The sequence below is a fragment of the Malus sylvestris genome, chromosome 7 (assembly GCF_916048215.2).
Source record: "Malus sylvestris chromosome 7, drMalSylv7.2, whole genome shotgun sequence".
Classification (NCBI taxonomy): domain Eukaryota; kingdom Viridiplantae; phylum Streptophyta; class Magnoliopsida; order Rosales; family Rosaceae; genus Malus; species Malus sylvestris.
Window position 1 is genome coordinate 1691672 of NC_062266.1, and position 21689 is coordinate 1713360.

At 39.1% G+C, this 21689-nt stretch overlaps 1 protein-coding gene, 1 long non-coding RNA gene and 2 other non-coding genes across 4 annotated transcripts; all 4 read right to left on the reverse strand.

Moving 5' to 3' along the window:
• Positions 1-1792: 1792 nt before the first annotated feature.
• LOC126628377 (alpha-N-acetylglucosaminidase) lies at positions 1793-21143 on the reverse strand. Its single transcript, XM_050298047.1, has 19 exons — positions 20800-21143; positions 19920-19993; positions 19121-19332; positions 18632-18753; positions 17340-17425; positions 17097-17191; positions 16813-16894; positions 16429-16535; positions 16234-16264; positions 15727-15844; positions 14920-14970; positions 5850-5959; positions 5584-5686; positions 5233-5331; positions 4089-4199; positions 3384-3631; positions 2763-3000; positions 2367-2445; positions 1793-2277 (listed from the first exon to the last, which is right to left on the reverse strand). Exons 1-19 carry the CDS (start codon positions 21013-21015, stop codon positions 2033-2035), a joined length of 2427 nt encoding a protein of 808 aa, XP_050154004.1. The 5' UTR covers positions 21016-21143; the 3' UTR covers positions 1793-2032.
• LOC126628400 (uncharacterized) lies at positions 10649-12208 on the reverse strand. Its single transcript, XR_007625411.1, has 2 exons — positions 12093-12208; positions 10649-11993 (listed from the first exon to the last, which is right to left on the reverse strand). It is a non-coding gene; the product is annotated as an uncharacterized LOC126628400 (long non-coding RNA).
• LOC126630879 (small nucleolar RNA snoR138) lies at positions 17889-18041 on the reverse strand. The gene has a single exon (XR_007626153.1). It is a non-coding gene; the product is annotated as a small nucleolar RNA snoR138 (small nucleolar RNA).
• LOC126630876 (small nucleolar RNA U19) lies at positions 18091-18202 on the reverse strand. Its single transcript, XR_007626150.1, has one exon. It is a non-coding gene; the product is annotated as a small nucleolar RNA U19 (small nucleolar RNA).
• Positions 21144-21689: the final 546 nt, after the last annotated feature.

Here is a 21689-nt window from a genome sequence, read left to right on the forward strand (position 1 = left end):
CAACCTCCTTTCGTTGCTCTGGAGACTGGCAGCACATTATCACTCGCCCCTCTCTCAACCTTATTATGCTTTTTCTTGTTGGACGATGGTTTCTGGAACTCATCGAGTTTATGGCTAAATTCAATCATTTTGGAACGGTTATTAGCAGTAGTCGCAAGTACTCGTTCCCGCCAAAATTCATCTGGGATTATGGATTGACAAATGGTTAATGACCAGTGACACCACAAAATGGGTAAAATGTGAGGGGTATTATGGTCCAACGACGAAGCTCCGAGGTGAGATCCGGACAGTCCTCTCTAGATCTTGGTATGCTTTCTTGCATGTTTGTTTTGTTTTTAGGGTTACGGTGCTTTAATTTATTTATGGTACTTGATGATGCCCAATTTTTGTGTTCTCATAAAAATTCTCTTGTTATGCTCAAAATATGTATTTTTTTTCATTTAGTTACTAATAACCAAGGAACAAAATATCGGCAAAATATATGACGATATTTTGTGACTTATCTTTTAATTATTGTTAATATATCGCGATAATATCGCGATATGAAATCCAAAAATACTTGAAAATTTCTAAAAAATCTCAATTTTGAGCATAGAAAGATTTGAACCCCTTCCATTTGACTCCTTCAACGCCTTAACCACCATATCACTTATGTTTTTATAATAATATGCTAAAATATTTATATATATGGTTTTGTTTTGAATTCTTTTTACAAGAAACAAATTTGCACATATTCCAAATTTTTTGTGGTATTATATTTTAAATTGTGTCAATTAATTACTTAGTCAATGGCATGTAGTTTTTAATTTTTTATTTGGTCACTTACATGGTAGGGCTAGAAAAAATTCCCGAAAATCCCAAACCAAACCGAAAAAGTCCCAAACCCAAACCGAAAAATCCCAAACCAAAACCATCCCGAAGTTCGGGAATCCCATCCCGAAAAATACCAAAGTATTCGGTTTCCTATTGACTTTTGGGTTTTGGTTCTTGAAAGCCATTGCTATGGTTGCTGACTACTCTTCACAATACACTTACTCTACACATAGAGATGATGAAAATAGTGAGAATTTTGAACCTCATAGGAACTCTATGTGGTACTAAGTCACTCATGTATCTTACCATGCAATGTATAAAGTGTAAAATATTGTACTAATTCAAATGATTATGGTGTGTTTAAACTTCTTTCATTAATTACTACATATTTTCTACACTCACAATGTATGCCAACTCGCTATATAATCAACTTAAATCAGTTAAATCCATCATGCAATGCATTTCCTTCCAATTTTTTTGTGATAAACTAATAGATAATTGACTAAATAAACATCCTGCAAAGTTTCAATAAAAATTTCCAAGTTTTTCTTACAATTTCCATGGTTTTTATTCAATTTTTATTGATATCGATAATATCCTGATATTTCCATCGATATTTCCGTGCTTTTAGACTACCGATATTTCCAATATCATCGATATTTTATCCCTTGCTAATAACTATGATCTCTCAACTAAAAATTCGTTAACCATTGGTCTCTTAACTCATTAAAACGTGCAGCTATGATCATGTTCATCAACTCCGTTAAAACATGAGTAAAAAAGAGTCACATAATGAAAACATAAAGAACAAACATATAATGTGTCAAGCTACTAGGAATAGCCTAGTGGTGAGGGTGTGGGGTAGATTAGATCCCAAGTTAGAGGCCTGGTGTGGGTGGGGTGGGGTTAAAAAAAAAAATATATATATATATATATAAAATGTGTGTTCATCTAAATATTTAACAAGTCTATTACAAAGTTATGCAAATTTCGAAATTTCTAATTGGATTCAAAATATTAAATACATTCTAATTCTTATCCAATTTTTTTTCGGATTTCGAATTTCGGTTTTGGATTTGAAACAGAGAATATTTTAGAAGAATGACCCAAGTTATTGTCATGCAATATGCAAAGGGCTCTTATGAGTAAGGAATAGACCTAGTACATGTTTTTGCTACTTTACAACACAATTGCTTCTCTCTTTTCTAACAATAAGAACCTATTTTGCTCGAACGAAATATTTTTCATACAATGCTTTAGAAATAGCAAGAGCATCTCCTTTTGCCTTCACCCGGTAAAGTTCGGTACCTGCTTGCCAATTGTTTGAATACGCTATCCATTCTTTTCTCCATTCCTCCAACTCGAAGTCCTTATTGTCTCTCAAGCTTTTTGACAAAAGACCAAAGTAGGTTGAAGCTCGAGGTAGATAGTAGCTTTTCAATAGCCCACTCCAGAACTTATTTGCTGTTGACAACGAGAATTTCTATGATACAGAGAAATAAGAAGTGACAAAGCTTTAAGTTAACACTAAGTGAGGTCGAAGTTTGGATTACCGTAATCATGAAGCCTGCTCTGGTTGGTTTTTGTGTTATCAAACCACATTGTCACCTGCGTCCTTGCATTCCACTCGTACTGAAAAAATAAAGTTTATAACATTTCGTAAGGCGAAATTTGGGCTGAACTCCTGATGTTTAACAGGGTGATGTAGTGCAGAAAACCCAGGAGAAAAGACAAGATGGCTCTTTTCCCTTGGATGCACAGAGAACATAAGCCTATAATGGATAAATTAAGAGCAGGAAATGGAAAAATGTGTAGCTTGCTAACCCCAATAATCGAACTAAGGTGTTGCGTCATGCTGATATGTCTAAACTAACTGTGCAATGTTATCCCCAAGAAAATTCTCATAAGCTAAAATCAAATAGGCCAAAGAGGGAAATATTTGCTCTCACCTGCTGCATTTCCGTAGGATTAGCTGCCAGATTTTTTGCACTTTCAAGCCAGGTTCCAAGTAAAAAATTATCATCAGAAGCGAGCAGTTCATCAATATCCATTATGAGTTGAACAAACTTTTGACTATGGTGACTATAAGCTTTTACATCCCTCCTCCGATAAGCTGTCACTGCATCCAGATATACTCGATTTGCTAGCTTTGAAAGTACTTGCCGTGTCAAATCAACCAAGTCATATCTGTCACGGTGCCAAGAATAATTAGGAATGATCAAATGTTTTATTTCCCTTTTCCTAAAATTGGCTTACTGGAAGTAACTGGATGCTTGAAGATAACTGTAAAATCCTATCGTGATCCATTTTTGTGTCTAAGGCGTTTTATTCAGCTGAGTTCCTTTGTCAAGAAACTAGCAGATAAAGAACTTGTATTTAACAACCTCTGGAAGGAAAGTGAACTTAAAGAGTGGTTACCATGCATGCTATGACACCAAGGAAAACAAAATCAAGACAAATGTTCTGCAGGGAGCAAGTGATTCATTCAGGAGAATTATATTTATCATGTGAATACAGGTCGGATCATATATCTCAGATTTCATAACACAAGAATGCGGTTTTTCCTTTACCTATATGTCAGGCTTCCAGAGAATTCATTTCCAGTGTCAAGGAATAGTCGTAAAGCATTGACCACCTCTTGAGTAGAATACCACAAATGTGCCTGAGGCAAATTAGAGCTGGTTTTTTGGAGCAAAACTCTTCTCTTTTTATCGAGCGGGATGAATGATTGCATCTGGTTTTGTTTTGAAATGTTCGATATGTGATTTGGTGATGGATCCCAGTCAGGGAGTTTGACTATGAAATCTGTGTTATGGTCCTGCGACAAGTTAAATATCCATATCATTCGTGGTACGGTGAAAAGACACAATCATTAACTGCAGGAATCAGACTTTATTTACATCCACCTCTCACTCCTAAGTTACTAACATCAGTAATGCATTGTAGTTAAAATTTATCGATTATGGAAACATCACATCTTGCCTCGTCAAAACTATTTAAATGAAATACATGAAACATAATCAAGGCCATAGATGCATCAAAAAGTGTCCATCCAATAACAATACCACTAACTGCTAAAGCATGGTTATGCTTTTTCCCCTTTTTCAGTCTGGATAATGTCATAGATGCATCAAATGACTTGAGATAACCACTCGCATAAGGAAGCACAGTGATGTATGATGCCCTTCATAGTTTGATGATCATTCCAAAATTATGTTTTTGAAGAAATAAAAAGTCATACGCATTGGATCAATGGAGTTTTTTGAGATACGTACAGCAATCCCATCTGTACAGTTGTAAATTGTCTGGTGAAGGATGTCCCAAGCTGCCTCAACTTGAGGAACTGCATTACCATAGCGTCTCCGGGAATAGATCTTTAGCCAATCCTGCAAAGAGCGCATGCGTACATAATTAATGTCAGCAACCAACAATCAACATAAAATGCTGTTTCTGTACTCATCTTAATTACTTTAAGTGCGTTAAGTCTATCATCTTTAACAGCTATTTGTAGAATGAAAAAAAGAAGACCCTGTTCTTTGAGAAGCAACTGCATTCTCCTCTTCCAAACATCTACGTTAAGAGGTTCCATTTTGTGATGCTTGACAATTGTATGTGTTAATGGTGCAATCATATCAGCAACCATTGAAGATAATGAAACTTTGACATATCTGTATCATGATCCAAAACCAAACTAAAGTTGTTTTCCTTATAAGTAAATAATGTGAGGTTTCCCAAGAGAGCTTGAAGTGTTCTAAATGATCAGAGCATCCCTTGACTCAATCACACATAATAGTAATGTTTTGGAAGATCAGAGCATCTCTTGGATCAATACATAATAGAAATTATCTAGACCGCAACATATGGCAACAACTTAAATAAAAAGACTGAAACATCACTTACTTAACTATTGTTGACCAACAAAATCATTTACTGTTGAAAGTAAATTATAAAATCTCCACACAGCCATGCATTGGGCTTATACCGTACCGTAAGTACCATAGCAAAGCAAGACTTATTGTACTAAATCTCTTTTGTTTAAAGCCTAAAGTTTGGTACTTTCCTGTACACTACTCTTCAAGTGGATCCTTTCATGAAAACATCTACCCTAACACCTAGAACACAAGAACTGTATTTCATCAGCTGACCATTTCAACTTGTGCGGACCTGCATCAACTTTGTTACACTTACATTGATGTTCAGAATATTTGAGAATAAATCCTTAACACTTGTTAGATGTCCAAACGGTAACTACTCATGCTCACCTATGTCCACGACTCCATGTCATAGTTGCAAATAGCCAATGTATAAACTATTTATTCTTATTAGAATACAGAAACAAATATTTACACACTTAAAAAGGAACTAACAGCATCCCTAACTACTCCAATTATTGCAAAACATTTAACAATTCATAAATACCTGAACTTGAACCTTTTCACTGCGAAATGCCATTTCAGACGTCAATTCATAAACAACTGGATTGTGCTCAATACCTTCCATGCACATGCCAACTCCAACCTATCATAATAACGAAAAGTTGCTTAAGTGTGCCTAAAATAAGTAATTTTTTATTACATAAAATTATCAAATATACTTTTACTTCCCAGTTTTATTTTATAAATAACTAAATAAATATTGGTCACAGAATATCGTTTTGTAGTGTGATGGCAAGATATTGGCACTTCTGTTTGAACATTAGAAAGTATAGACTAACATAAAAACATAAGTCTTTTACAGTAATAAGACATGCATGCAAGGTATCTGGCATACCATAGTAGAATTTTCACTAGTTCGGGCGTCAACTGGACCTGAAGAAATTGCATCCAATATGCCATACATTTCAATGTTTCCACCAAAATTGTGCAAGAGACACCTGACGTAGATAAATAGTTGGCCAAGTAAAAAAAACATTTTAATCACAGTGTTGAAACTTAATGTAAATACTAACAAATCAATGGAGGCGTATCTTGAAGATTAAGCTTCTCACTCAAGAAGTCAAGATTAACTAAAAGTTAACAAATTCAAGAGCTAATTACCAAATATAAGGAGTGCCATAAAATTGAGATGATGTTTTCCATATTGGTTTGACATCCGCAAATAGATCAAGAACTATCATTTTTCCAAACGGAACCGAATGTAGAAGAGCCTGCACATATATTTAAGTTGTTAAAGAATAAGACTAACAAATGATAAGTTTTAAGTGAAAACATGACTTTTCAAGCCACTGAATATTGCACAATGGCGTTCTAGGATTCATATAGCCAACCCCACTTAGTGGGCTAAGGCTTTGTTGTTGTTGTATGATTACAGAACCCTGACGGTGAAGGATGGAGCTTGTTCCTCTATTATCTTCCACCGAAAGCCCTACTTCAATGGCACTGCCATATACTTTTCATGCACATGGCTGGATCTGATGTCTTTCTGTTCAACTGCCTCCAGGTGTTCTGGATGCAATTAGTTCTGATTTTTTTCCCCTCATTACAGCGTTTACCAAAATGCTTAAGTTTTCCATTCCATGGTTATTAGTCACTAATCAACTTATTCCAAAAGCTGTACCAGGATTCCGGGAATCACAATATAACTAATTTATGAAGAAATCCCTTTCACATTCACACACACACACACATCAAATATTAAATTTTTTAGCCCTGCATATTTCATATGAGAACTCCGCCTATGTCTTACATGGCCGGTCCCAAGCCCGGATAAAGGAGGAGGGGAAGGGCGTCAGGTAGTCGACAGCCGGCACTCCATGATCACGTCGAATCCTTATGAAAATGAATCCAGAACAAAATTGCGCTAAAGCTAGGGCGTCACCCATAAGTGGCGCGCTGTGTGGCCCGAGCACAGTGATAAGTGAGCAAGGGTCGCTGTATCTCCATCGGCACCCGGATGCAGTGTTAAAGGAGCAAGGGGGCCATAGAAACTTCTTTTCGAACGACTCCACTCAAAGTTGTTTGGGAGCATATGCTCCTATCAACTTTACCCGGGACACACAAAAGAAGTACTTTGATCCTATTAGACGGGGGAGGGTGAAGAAGCTAGGACAGAAGGGTAGAGTTCAAGAGAGCAAAATGCGTTTAGGAACGTGGAATATAGGAACCTTAACGGGAAAATCTATGGAAGTAGTGGAAGTTATGGTGAGGAGAAGGATAAATATTATGTGCCTACAAGAAACTAAGTGGGTTGGTAGTAAGGCAAAGGATCTAGAAAACTCAGGGTTTAAACTTTGGTATTCGGGCACAAATAGAACGAGAAACGGTGTTGGCATCATCGTGGACAAGACCTTGGTACAAAATGTTGTAGATGTCAAGAGGGTAGGAGATAGAATCATGGCAATCAAGATTGTAATAGGACAAGAACTTATCAATGTGATTAGTGCGTACGCACCTCAAGTAGGGTTGGATACGAGTTCGAAGGAGAAATTTTGGGAAGATCTTGGAGACTTGGTGCAAGGAATTGCTCAGACGGAGAAGTTATTTATAGGAGGAGATTTAAATGGACACGTGGGCAGGGAGACAGGCAACTATGGAGGTTTTCATGGTGGCCATGGTTTTGGGGAGAGAAACGAGGATGGGGAAGCTATCTTGGATTTTGCAATGGCATATGATCTCTTCTTAGCCAACACCTTCTTTAAGAAGAGAGAAGAACATGTGATCACCTACAAGAGTGGGTCGTCAAAAACACAAATAGATTTTCTTCTAATGAGGAAAGGGGATCGTATAACTTGTAAGGATTGCAAAGTTATACCAGGAGAGAGCGTGGCTAATCAACATCGCTTGTTGGTGATGGATGTACATATCAAAAGAGTAAGACAAAAGAACAAAACTTGGAAGTGCCCAAGGACTAGATGGTGGAATCTAAAAGAAGAAAAACAAGCCATTTTCAAAGAGAAGGTAATCACCCAATGTGTGTGGGATAGAGAGGGGGAAGCTAGCCAAATGTGGGATTCCATGGCTAGTTGTATCCGAAAAGTAGCAAAAGAGGTATTAGGAGAGTCCAAGGGCTTTGCCCCACACCAAAAGGAATCTTGGTGGTGGAATGAGGAGGTACAAACAAAGGTGAAGGCTAAGAAGGAATGTTGTAAAGCCTTATACAAGGAGAGGACCGATGAAAATGGTGAAAGGTATAGAAAAGCGAAGCAAGAGGCGAAGAAAGCTGTCAGAGAAGCTAAGTTAGCGGCTTACGACGATATGTATAAACGACTAGATACCAAAGAAGGAGAGTTGGATATCTATAAACTATCTAGAGCAAGGGAAAAGAAGACAAGGGACCTAAACCAAGTGAGGTGCATCAAGGATGAGGATGGAAAGGTTCTTGCTACAGAGAACGCGGTTAAAGACAGATGGAGAGGTTATTTTCATAATCTTTTCAATGAAGGACATGAAATGAGTGCTTCTTTAGGGGAGTTGAGTAACTCAGAAGAGTGTAAAAACTACTCTTTTTATCGTCGAATCCGGAAGGAAGAAGTGGTTGTAGCTTTGAAGAAGATGAAGCATAAAAAAGCAATAGGCCCAGACGATATACCAATCGAAGTGTGGAAACTTTTGGGAGAGACAGGTATAACATGGCTCACTGACCTTTTCAATAGGATTTTGAAAACGAAGAAGATGCCAAATGAGTGGCGAACGAGCACTTTGGTGCCTATCTACAAGAATAAGGGCGACGTACAAAATTGCATGAACTATAGGGGTATTAAGCTAATGAGTCATACAATGAAGCTCTGGGAGAGAGCCATTGAGCATAGATTGAGGCAAGAGACACGGGTTTCGGACAACCAATTCGGATTCATGCCAGGGCGCTCAACCATGGAGGCAATCTATCTCTTACGAAGATTGATGGAAAGATATAGAGATGGGAAAAAGGATTTACACATGGTCTTTATAGATTTGGAAAAAGCGTATGATAGGGTCCCAAGAGACATTCTTTGGAGGATTTTAGAGAAGAAAGGAGTACGAGTAGCATATATCCAAGCTATAAAGGATATGTATGAAGGAGCAAAGACTGCCGTAAGAACTCATGAAGGACAAACCGAAAGCTTTCCCATAACTGTAGGATTACATCAAGGCTCATCCTTAAGTCCTTACCTTTTTGCGTTGGTAATGGATGAGTTAACAGGACATATTCAAGATGATATTCCTTGGTGTATGCTTTTCGCAGACGATATAGTGTTGATAGATAAAACTCAGGAAGGGGTAAATGCAAAGCTTAACCTTTGGAGAGAAGTGTTGGAATCTAAAGGTCTTCGCCTAAGCCGATCAAAGACAGAATATATGGAGTGCAAGTTCAGTGCAAATGGAGGCCAAAACGAGTTAGGGGTGAGGATCGGAGATCAAGAAATACCAAAGAGCGACCGTTTTCGTTACCTAGGATCTATCTTGCAAAAGAACGGAGAATTAGATGGAGATCTCAACCATAGAATACAAGCTGGATGGATGAAGTGGAAGAGTGCATCCGGCGTGTTATGTGACCGCCGTATGCCATTGAAGCTCAAGGGAAAATTTTATAGGACGGCAATAAGGCCGGCGATGCTGTATGGCACAGAATGTTGGGCGGTGAAACATCAACACGTACACAAAATGGGTGTAGCGGAGATGAGGATGCTTCGTTGGATGTGTGGGCACACGAGAAAGGATAAGATTAGGAATGAGGATATCCGGGGTAAAGTAGGAGTAGCCGAAATTGAAGGAAAGATGAGAGAAAATCGGTTACGGTGGTTTGGACATGTGCAAAGAAGGCCTACTGACGCTCCGATTAGAAGATGCGACTATGGGACAGAGGTTCAGGGCCGAAGGGGTAGAGGAAGACCTAGGAAAACTTTGGAAGAGACTCTAAGAAAAGACTTAGAGTACTTGGATCTAACGAAGGACATGACACAGGATCGAGCACAATGGCGTTCTAAGATTCATATAGCCGATCCCACTCAGTGACTTGGATTTTCCAAGTCTCCAACCGAGAAGTTTTCCTCACTCGGAAAATTAAGGGAACACTACCCCAACCTACATGCTCCACTCAGAAAGCTTCAACAAAAGAAAATTCAAAGAACTTAGCGAAGAAGGCTTTGGTGTATTTAACACAGTACGTTGAAATGAAGGAAAGCTTATTTATTGATATCCCCGATAAGCTACAAATATGTACATATACATGAGTCAAAATAAACACACAAGAGGGAGCCTTCACAAAGGTTGCTTAGGAGAAGTCTCAGCAGTCGGTAGAGCCCCAGAAAGAGAAGGCATCGGAGGGGGATCATTTGGAGCCTCAGTACTGGACAGAACCCTAGAAGGAGGAGGCATCAGAGGTTGATCATTTGGAGCTTCATTACGCGGTACAGCCCCAGAAGACGAAGGCAATAAATGCCTTTGGAACAAACCCACAAATCTCTGATGATCAAGTAAAACCTGACCATCAGTTTCCTTCATCTGGTCAAGCTTCCTCTTCATGTTTGTAGCATAGTCATGTGCGAGCCGGTGCAACTGTTTATTCTCATGCTTGAGCCCTCTAATCTCCTGTTTGAGACTCATCACTTCAGCCGCCAATGATTCAACTTGGCGGGTTCGAGCAAATAGGCGTTGGGCCATATTAGACACAGAACCTGCACACTGAACACTGAGAGCCAGCGAATCCTTAACAGCTAACTCATCAGACCGTTTGGAAAGTAGTCTGTTATCTTTGGGAGTGAGAAGGTTCCTGGCCACCACCGCAGCGGTCATATCATTCTTCATCACGGAATCCCCAACGGTAAGAGGACCAGTAGGGGAGACGAAGGATGGGCGCCATATGTTGTCTGGAGAAGGCGGGGCTGCCTCTTCAACAAGGTTCAAGTCAAAACGACGGTCGGAGGGGCCAGACATTTTCAAAGGTGTTGAAGAGAGAAGAGGTCGGACAAATCAAGATCTTAGAAGTGCAAGAATGAAGCTTCTACTGGTGGAGATTCAAGTGTGCTTTGGAACTTAATGCCAGCCCCTATAAAAATCTGCACTCGACGGAGCTTCAGAAATCGAAGAGGCGCCTGCTCAGAAATCGAAGAGGCGTTTGCTTTCTCAAAAGCTGGGCTGCTTAGAGATCACGAGGGTTGATCTCAGAAATCGAAGAGGCATTTGCTTTCTCAAAAGTTGGGCTGCTCAAAGACCACGAAGGCCGATCTCAGAAATCGAAGAGGCGCTCGCTTTCTCAAAAGCTGGGCTCCCCAGAGACCACGAGGGCCGATCTCAGAAATCGAAGAGGCACCTACTTTTCCAGCCTTGTCAGCACCTGTCACACGCACACTCAGCTTTGCGGAAATTATGGGCATTCTGTCGAAGACTTCTGGGGAAGTAGAAAACACATGAATCTTACTGTTCAATCACCCACTTCCCACACGCAACAATAGCTCATGGGTACCACAGATAACTTTGCCAAAGTTCTCTGCCAAAGTTGAGCACGTGAAGCTTGCAGCTCCCACTACATCGCTCTGACCAAGAAGGGTAAAAGAATAGCAAAGAAACAGCACTAACAAAGTTTAGACCCATAAATTTTGAAGGTCTAGCTACCATATTATTATCCACAAGGGTAAAGGAACAGTACCACTGCTGGATAATTGGAAAGTCCATGTGTGTCAACCTCTGTGCTTCGTGGCAAGGTAGACTAGCAAACATGCCCAACCTTTACTCACATTCGAGAAAACACTCCCAATAAGATTGCTTGCTCCAAAATCGAAGAGGCACCGTCCTCCGAATCTCGAGAGCCAGACTCCCAACATGACTACTTTCTTAAAAATCGAAGAGAGGGTAAATGAACAGTACCATTGCTGGATAATTGGAAAGTCCCTGTGTGTCAACCTCTGTGCTTCGTGGCAAGGTAGACTAGCAAACATGCCCAACCTTTACTCACATTCGAGAAAACACTCCCAACAAGATTGCTTGCTCCAAAATCGAAGAGGCACCGTCCTCCGAATCTCGAGAGCCAGACTCCCAACATGATTACTTTCTCAAAAATCGAAGAGACACTGCTCCCCGAATCTTCGAGAGCCAGACCCCTAGCATGATTGCTTTCTCAAAAATCGATGAGGCATCGTTCTCCGAATCAATCGAAGAGGCGCTCGCTTTCTCAAAAGCTGGGCTGCTCAGAGACCACGAGGGCCGATCTCAGAAATCGAAGAGGCACCTACTTTTCTAGCCTTGTCAGCACCTGTTACACGCACACTCAGCTTTGCAGAAATTATGGGCATTCTGTCGAAGACTTCTGGTGAAGTAGAAAGCACATCAATCTTACTGTTCAATCACCCACTTCCCACACGCAACAATAGCTCATGGGTACCACAGATAACTTTGCCAAAGTTCTCTGCCAAAGTTGAGCACGTGAAGCTTTCAGCTCCCACTACATCGCTCTGACCAAGAAAGGTAAAAGAATAGCAAAGAAACAGCACTAACAAAGTTTAGAAACATAAATTTTGAAGGTCTAGCTACCATATTATTACCCACAAGGGTAAAGGAACAGTACCACTGCTGGATAATTGGAAAGTCCCTGTGTGTCAACCTCTGTGCTTCGTGGTAAGGTAGACTAGCAAACATGCCCAACCTTTACTCACATTCGAGAAAACACTCCCAACAAGATTGCTTGCTCCAAAATCGAAGAGGCACCGTCCTCCGAATCTCGAGAGCCAGACTCCCAACATGACTACTTTCTCAAAATCGAAGAGAGGGTAAAGGAACAGTACCATTGCTGGATAATTGGAAAGTCCCTGTGTGTCAACCTTTGTGCTTCGTGGCAAGGTAGACTAGCAAACATGCCCAACCTTTACTCACATTCGAGACAACACTCCCAACAAGATTGCTTGCTCCAAAATCGAAGAGGCACCGCCCTCTGAATCTCGAGAGCCAGACTCCTAACATGATTACTTCCTCAAAAATCGAAGAGACACTGCTCTCCGAATCTCGAGAGCCAGACCCCCAGCATGATTGCTTTCTCAAAAATCGAAGAGGCATCGTTCTCTGAATCTCGAGAGCCAGATACCACAGACCACTTTTTCAAAGTGCTCTGACAGAGTTAAAACATGTGAAACTGGCAGCTCCCACTACCGTGCTATGACCAAGCAGGGTAAAGGAATAGCATTACTACTTGTTGTTAGGGAGACTCCTATATATGTCGACCTCCATCCCCAACGGATAGGCAAACCTGCAAAAATGCTCAACCCTTCATCATATTTGAGAGGGCACTCCCAAAGAAGCCTTTCGAAATATTCAGCTTTCTTTCCCCCCAATAATACCTCTGCAAACAAGCTATACTAGAGCAAGAATATCTCATATCATCAGGGTTAAAAGCAAGAGTATCCCATATCATGCTTTTTCCCTGTCTTTTCCTTTGGCCTTGTTTTTACCTGCAAGACAAGGAGAAAGAGAGCAATCAGTCAGCACTTGGAATCAAGCTTCCAGCCAGGAACTGACTGCCTGGAACCCCTTACCTGATTACTTACCTGGCATTGCTCTCGAGTACTCATCTTCAACATCTTATGTTTCCAGGGAAGATTCCGCATCTGCTTGAGGAACAGATAGGGCAAGTGCGAAGGATACAAGGAAGCATGTGGAGACAAGCGTAACAGCACACGTGCCGATACATCCATTACTCTGTCAAAAGCAAAAGTATCCCATATCAGCAGGGTGGAACGTACTCTAGATTTGATGGACTTGTTTTGACCCTCAAATTCTTCAGTCGGCCTTATACTTTGGAGGAAACCAGAAAACCCTCCAGCTCAGTTCAAGAATAAGCCTGTGGAAAGTTACTTCTTCAAAAGCAAAAGTATCTCATATCATCTCTTCTCATTTTTCTTCTCTTTATCCTTCATGCTGCTGCAAGATGGGGAGAAGGTGAACAATCAGTCGGAGCTCTGATTGCTTACCTTGTCTGTCACCTCTTTCAGCAGACCCCCTAGCTCGGCGACTTGGGGGACTCCTACTACATGGTTTGTATCGCGCTTGACCAAGCCTGAAACTACAAGTAAGCTTCAAGTGAAATTGATACATTACCTTGTGCATCTCCACCAGTTAAAGATACCACCCCTGGATGGAGGAAGAGTACTTTCAGAGAAGATGCCACATCTACCTATGAGACAGATAAGGCAAGTCAAGACGACACCACACTCCGATACTTAGAAGTTTCGTGATTACGAGATCATTCTCCCATAATATTTCCTAATGTCATTTGTACTAAATCATTCACTTGTACTCACTAAAGGAGAGCTTGAACCTATATACTTGTGTAAACCCTTCACAATTAATGAGAACTCTTCTATTCCGTGGACGTAGCCAATCTGGGTGAACCACGTACATCTTGTGTTTGCTTTCCTATCTCTATCCATTTATATACTTATCCACACTAATGACCGGAGCAATCTAGCGAAGATCACAAAAAGCGACCGTTTTCGCTACCTAGGATCTATCTTGCAAGAGAACGGAGAATTAGATGGAGATCTCAACCATAGAATACGAGCTGGATGGATGAAGTGTAAGAGTGCATCCGGCGTGTTGTGTGACCGTCGTAGGCCACTGAAGCTCAAGGGAAAATTTTATAGGACGGCAATAAGGTCAGCGATGTTGTATGGCACAGAATGTTGGGCGGTGAAGCATCAACACGTACACAAAATGGGTGTAGCGGAGATGAGGATGCTTCGTGGGATGTGTGGGCACACGAGAAAGGATAAGATTGGGAATGAGGATATCCGAGGTAAAGTAGGAGTAGCCGAAATTGTAGGAAAGATGAGAGAAAATCGGCTCCGGTGATTTGGACATGTGCAAAAAAGGCCGACTGACGCTCCGGTTCGAAGATGTGACTACGGGACAGAGGTTCAGGGCCGAAGGGGTAGAGGAAGACCTAGGAAAACTTTGGAAGAGACTCTAAGAAAAGACTTAGAGAGTACTTGGATCTAACGGAGGACATGACACAAAACCGAGCGCAATGGCGTTCTAGGATTCATATAGCCGACCCCACTTAGTGGGAAAAGGCTTTGTTGTTGTTGTTGTTGTGCATATTTCATATGAGCAAGGCTACCTTCTGCTCCAATAAACAACAGGAATTATTCAATGTATATAGCACGCTAAGATTTGTATCATTATATACAAACTAAATGCGTACTTTCATTTGAGGTGGTTTCCAAAAAGCAGAGTCTGAGTAGAAGAGCCAACCCTGCAAAATGACAAAACTTTCAGTCAGGAGTAATTATATGAATAACTGAGTCAAATTGCTCATATACAAGCAACTCAATTCCCATTTCCCACATTTATCGAACTTAGCATTGTCAAGGTCCATAACAAATAAATTGGTCATATGTGATACCCTAAAAACTAATAGAAACACCCTTGTGTATTTCCAACTGATCATGATATGAGCCAGATGATACTTTGGTTTATTTATTAAGAGCTTAGTGTACTGCCATGCAGGGTTAAAAACTTAAAAGTAAAATCATCATACCATAAATATATACATATTAACAATTGGAGATAACACCGATATGCTGCTTGCTTTTGAACTATAGCTGTGGTTAATGATTTGTATTCTGTCTCAATGCAAATTTTTGAGGGTTGGTAACCATTGATGCAAAGTATTTCCTTAATTAAAGATTAGTAGATAAAAATGAATTCATAGAAAGGGTATCATATAGCTGACCCCATTTTCCCCCTAAAGGCATTTTGAGTAGCGATTAGTTGTGTTCATTATACAATGTATAGCAAATTGACAGGGAAACTTATCGACATGATGAGTACCACTCATTGCAAACTTCGTAAATCACTGAAATCATTCAGGTCCTTCCATTTAAGATACATTATATTCAAGTCAAGAGTGGAGAGGACAGAAACTATTAAATACTAGAATTATATCATAAAAATTCAATTGAAATAGATTGAGAGGGGAAGGAGTGGTTTGAAGAACTTAGGAGCATACTTGCATTAACCACACAGCATCCTTATCACCTTTGGACATTGCTTTATACACAGCAGCTCCAAGTGATGAGATATATGCTGTATCATTTGTAGGTGGAGTATTTTCATTGAAGGTATCACTGCATTAAATACAGTATTATTTACATAAATAAACTTAGTATGCAAAATTTAAGAAATCTAATAATATGCAAGGAATATCCCGCAGTTGTCTGGAAAGATGCGAGAGAACAGTTAGTTAATAAAGTTCAAAGACGACAGAAACACCCTGCCTAAGACAGGTCTGAATGGTCGACCATAGATGCATTACCCTTAACCACCAAGGGGCGCCCAAAGGGGAACTACTAAGAATGTAAAGGTAGTTGCAACAGAAAAATATGAAAGTAGTTCGAGTTGGAAAATAACATGATTTAATAACATACTATACAACAACAAAGCCTTTTCCCACTAAGTGGGGTCGGCTAAATTTAATAACGTACTATACTATGAAAAAATAAGTGTGAGAAGTTACCAGTTATAGATGTCAGTCACATCCCCATATTCTGTACAAAATGTAAGCCATGAAAATTAGTCAAACAACCAGAAAATATAACAAGAAACTGGAGACATCATGGTTAGATTCAGTTAAATCATCCATGGTCACTATCTATGCACAAATGGACGAATGTAGCAAGTTGAAGTAATAACTAAGAGACATGAAGCAAACCTTCAACTTGTCGCCTAACAAAAGCCATCCCAATTTCAACAAATAAAGGATCAGAAGGATCAAGAAGGTATGTACAGCACCAACGAGGATCACCATCAACAGTGTTCCTAATCATAACAACAAATATGGAAAATCTCAAAAAAAATATATAGCAAATCTATTTCCAACATATTGTACATCCAGAAAGGGACACTTTTCTAACTGAAAACATGGAAGTCAAAATGAGGGTGGTAAATCTAATGCGGTTACTTTATATTTTTTGTTCACAAGTGATTTGAAGTAATTCAGCTGTAGAAATTCAGTGACCGTCTAGGTTTCATAAAGCTACGTCACATGGGACCTCTATATCGTGACAAATTTATGGTAAAATAAAAGATCACATACCACTCTCCAAGTCTGGTTATATTCGCTGAAGGATATACCTTCTTCAAAGTCACTGGAACATTTCCAGAGAATGACGGCAGCACTGAAGCAAAGAAGAGATCACACATAAGTAGCCACATCATCCAAGTGACATTGTGCTATGTCACTATATAACCCCTTGAAACATAATACATGTTTAGAAGATACGTCTAAAAGAGTGTATCACTAGTATTGGTGGAGCATCATTTGACAAAAAATTATATCGGTAATATTCTAATTTTGCAGTTAAAAAAACTTGCAATCACCTGGAGTCATGCCTAGCTCTAACATCCTAGATAATATCTGTTTCTGCAAAACCAACTGCTGGTCTAACCAATTCTGTGATAAAGGCCCACCCCACCTGTGACAAGATTAATGTCAGTTTCTTTACAGCAAAAGCAAGTGATCAAGTGCACAAGAAACATCTAGTAGAGCCTCTTCAATTGACTTAATTTTGTTTTAGAAGGCCTGTGCACAAGGTAATAAAATCTTGTATCACCTCCACTTACGCATGTAAGTTTCCCATGCGAGCCCATGCAAGGAAGGCAGATCCACCAAAGAAATCATTCAAATCTTCCTTACTAATATTGAAATCCTACAATAAGAATATTCTAGTCAAGTCTGATGAGAAGAATGATGGAGGCACCAATACTATGCTTACGTACTTAGCATATGTGCATTGCCTAGACTTTTGATAAGGCAAAAACGTTAACAGAATATAAATCTAAGTCTGAAATATCAATTATTCATTTTCCATTATGTAGAGTATCAGTCATGCTGACTTCTAGAATGAAACAAGATTTTCTTAGTAGTGTCCTTTTTTTCACTATATCAGAATTTAGAACTGGAATGACATAGAAAATTGACCAGACTGTAAGCTCCAATGACAAAGTAAAATCATCTCTAGTATGAAACTTAGTTGCAGCAGCAGAAGTGTCAGCCAGATGGGAAATAAAATAATAACATCCACGGGCAAAGTTTAGAAACTTAGAAACAGGAATGTTTATTTGTACTGGGAGTTCACTTCAGTTTTAAAATTAAAATAATTAAATGAAGTGAAATATTCGAAGCAAAGTTTTGATTTTTGAAAGATGAACCAAGGATGAAAAATGGAGTTCATCACCCTCAAATAGCTTTCAAACATCGTGTGCTCCAGTTTGAACCAAAGGTGTGGGATTTGTTTTTCGCCTTCTGGTTATTCGAAGGGCAATGATTTAAAAAAAATCAGAAAGGAAAAGGGAGGGAAAAAGGTTAGTTAGAGAATGTGTGAGGCTGCTTGGAGGACAATTGATGAGAAAGAGACAAAGAGTCCCCTCAAAAGGCCTCAGCCACAAAACGCCGAATCACTATCTGCCTCATAACTAAGCCATATATGAAATCCAAACCTATTCATAATGGCTACTCAAAAGGCATTCAATAAACATAAAGTTACAAAAGAATATCATCAACAGGAAGACACCAGAGACTAGCGCAGGTTCAAATCTATCTGTACTCAGTTGTAAAATTGTATTCTAAGTTTTCTAACTGTGATACGCATGAGCACAGAACAAAACGAGCGTATACACAATACATTGTATAGTTAATCAGAAAATTGAAAATTGAAAGTCTCTCCTGTTGAACATTCAAGGTTTTATGTTCTCCTTTTAATGCATGGCAGCCATGTGCTAACTAAGAAACTCCAGTTCCTATAAGCAAGCTATGCATACTCTATGTTAAAAGCAGCAACATATGCAAGACATATAATGTAGAAGCTTAGAATTTGATGAACACCTTCATATATGTAAGAGCTTTTATAATTTACCATGAAGACTTTCTGCCAAATTGATTCTTGCCCTGTGAATGCTAAAGGCAGGTTAATCCCCTGAAGAGCCATCCAGTCTATTTCTTTCTGCCATCTCTCCCAATCCCACCAAACAAATGAATCTGCAAAAATGTGTCATATCACATACAGTTTATTAATTTTCCATTGCCACAATAAACATATCAACTAATGTAAAAGTATTACATTACAAGTGTTTTTTTAGTGCAAATTAATTATACTTTCTTCATTTCTTAATTTACTTTTCATCCTCTTATTTCTATAATGGTTTTATTGTCAAACTCATTGAGTTTGAGTCGTAAAACCCTCTGTGAAAACACAGGCACAGTTGTTTACGTCTCAACCCCCTAGACTCCACATTAGCAGACCCTCATGCACTCAGCTGCCTTTCTTACTCTCAATGAGACAAAGTACAACAATGTATAGACAACCTGATCGAAGCAAAAGCAGATACAAAGAGTCAATACTTACAGCTAGATGTAACAACATTTTGATAATAGTTCCACGGGACTGGTCGTTGTATCCTTAACCCTTCATCTCTTACACGAGGTAGTGATCCTGGACTTGGGATGGAAGCTAGCTGAGCACCACCAGTCTTGTCCCAAGAAACATGAGCCCCACACCAGTACTTCAAATACCAGTGGAGGCCAGATGCAATTTCAACTGCTGTGGTGCCTTTAACCCTGACAGAGGACCGTGATAATCATAAAATTACAATTGCAGATGTTCCTTCTCAATTTCTTATAATCATGAGTTTTAAGCTATCTAGCTCTTCAGGTCAATTTATCCTTGCATGCTTGTGAGATAAACAATATATCCATATTGCCAAAGCAAGCAATTGAGAATATCACAGGTACGAATTAAAAAAAATGAAAACATCTAGTCATAAAACGTTAATCCCATTAGTAACTGGTTTTGGTATATCACACCTTCTTCAAATGGGACTAACTCTTGATGAAAATTTATATAATAAGCTACTTAAAACACATATCCCAAACAAATTTCAAGCAGTGCTGAATCAATACTTAACAAGTTTACATAATGTAGCCAATCATTCCCCGTCCTCAAATTTCTATGATTTAGAATGTTAAATTGTTCTAAGATCAGAAGTTTCGTTCTTACAAATTCTGCAACAATACTGAAGGCTTTAGTTATATTTTATAGGTTGAAACTTTGCATGCAAGCACATAAATATATGCCAGAACTTTTGTTTCAAAACTGGAAAAGAAGAAAAAAGTAACTATATTTGGCAAGACATAGTTCAACATACTGTATCTCAGGACCATGTCCGCTTGACAGGTTGTAATTGTTTAGCATAAAGCAACTGCGTCCACCACAAGCATCCTGATATTGAATTTGAAACAGTTAGCGTGATGAATTACAATGAAATCAATGTTTGACTAAAGCCAGAGATAGTTACAGGGAATGCCAAAGCAAAACCGAAAAATGTTTGCGGCCAATCACGTATCAGTCACTTCAATCATGAATGGTATAGTTTAAAGTTTCATACTTGCCTACGTTTTCTCAACAAGCAAACATATCATACAACCATATAGTGATTGGCCCTACTTTGAGATTATGTTGGGCCCTACTTCCTGTTTTTCGTTTTCTCCCTTTTCTCAGTAACCAAACAGAGTATCACTAGGAAGGTAAGTTTAAAACATGAAACTGGACAAGCAAACAGAACATAAAGATTTGAAAGAAATGATACCGGTCAAAAAGAGGCAATAATTAAGCAGAAAACAAACTACAACCCAAACTCAACCAAAAAACTTAAATTGAAATGCCCAATTGAAGTGTTAAAAGTGCTTTATGAACAACCAAAAGTGCTTCTAACTACGTCAAGCGGAAATACTTAAAGGCGCTTCTGTTAGTAGAAGCACTTTCTGGAGAAGCAGTTGTTAATGTTATGTGCAAACCAAACTTCATCAAGAACTTCCAGTGAGTTGACCAACAAAAAAAATTAAGAACTTCCAGTGCATTTCCACGAAGCACTTGTATTTGTAATAAAATTTTCTACATGTTTATAACAAAAGCGCTTTCACGAGCAGAAGTGCTTCCAACAAAAAGCATAAAAAAAACAACACAAATAGTCAAACCCAGAATCCAAATGTGAGAATTTTGAGCAAAAAAAGGAAAAAGAATAGTACTTGGGAGACAATCTTGAAATCGAAACTGTGAACATGGGTAGGAAGCAATCTTTCGAGAACAGCTTTAGCTGCAGCTTCTTGAACCGAAGCCGACGACCGTTTGGAGTCCAGACGGCGGAGCAACGCCGTAACTGCTTCTGCTTGTGCTGATACAGCTAGGATTGGTACAATAAAAACAGCAATCAAAATCAGCAGCTGGATTTTGAAATTCGACATGGTTTCCGATGATATGATAGAGTGGGTGGTCACCGGCTCAATTCTTGAAATTTGTTTTGAGAAGAATCATTGTTGATTGCAATGCCCTTTGTTGGCAGGTTACTGGCAGTACTTTTTTTTTTTTTTTTTTAACAAACCATATTTACCAACACTCAGAAGGGGAGGAACGGTTAAATTTCTAGTTTAAATTCGAATTTTATGAAAATCGAATATAAATATTTTTTTATTTACAGAAAAAATATATATAATTAGGTCGTAATACTAAATAAAAGAATAGTGAACTGGTAAGCTCGTTACCAACTCAATACAACCCAACATAATCACAAAAGAGCGGATCATCCTCCTGATCAGGCATATCGGGCCGTTTATTTTTTATCCAACGGCTACAAATAGAAGTCCTTCTAAAAGTTATAATAATTATAACCGTTGGATAAAAATTAATGGCCCGATAAGCTTGGTCAGGAGGATCCTCTCTGCTCAGGCTCAGGAGAGGATCCTGATCCCAAAAGAGCAGCCCCAAATACAATATGCGGACAACCAAAATATGAACCGCCAAAGCAAGCCCAAAAATAAAATTTTGAGTCCAAAACAGAAAAAACACTAACAACTTGAGAACTAGCTTCCTGCCACCACCGAGATCGGAACGCCGCTTTCCACCCGTCAGAACCAATGCT

Coding starts and splice junctions, on each gene's coding strand:
- LOC126628377 (XM_050298047.1), bottom strand. CDS start 21,015: ATGTCGAATTTCAAAATCCAGCTGCTGATTTTGATTGCTGTTTTTATT. Junction 16,265..16,428: donor TGTTAGGCGACAAGTTGAAG/GTTTGCTTCATG, acceptor CATTTTGTACAG/AATATGGGGATGTGACTGAC. Junction 15,845..16,233: donor GTGACTGACATCTATAACTG/GTAACTTCTCAC, acceptor TATTTAATGCAG/TGATACCTTCAATGAAAATA.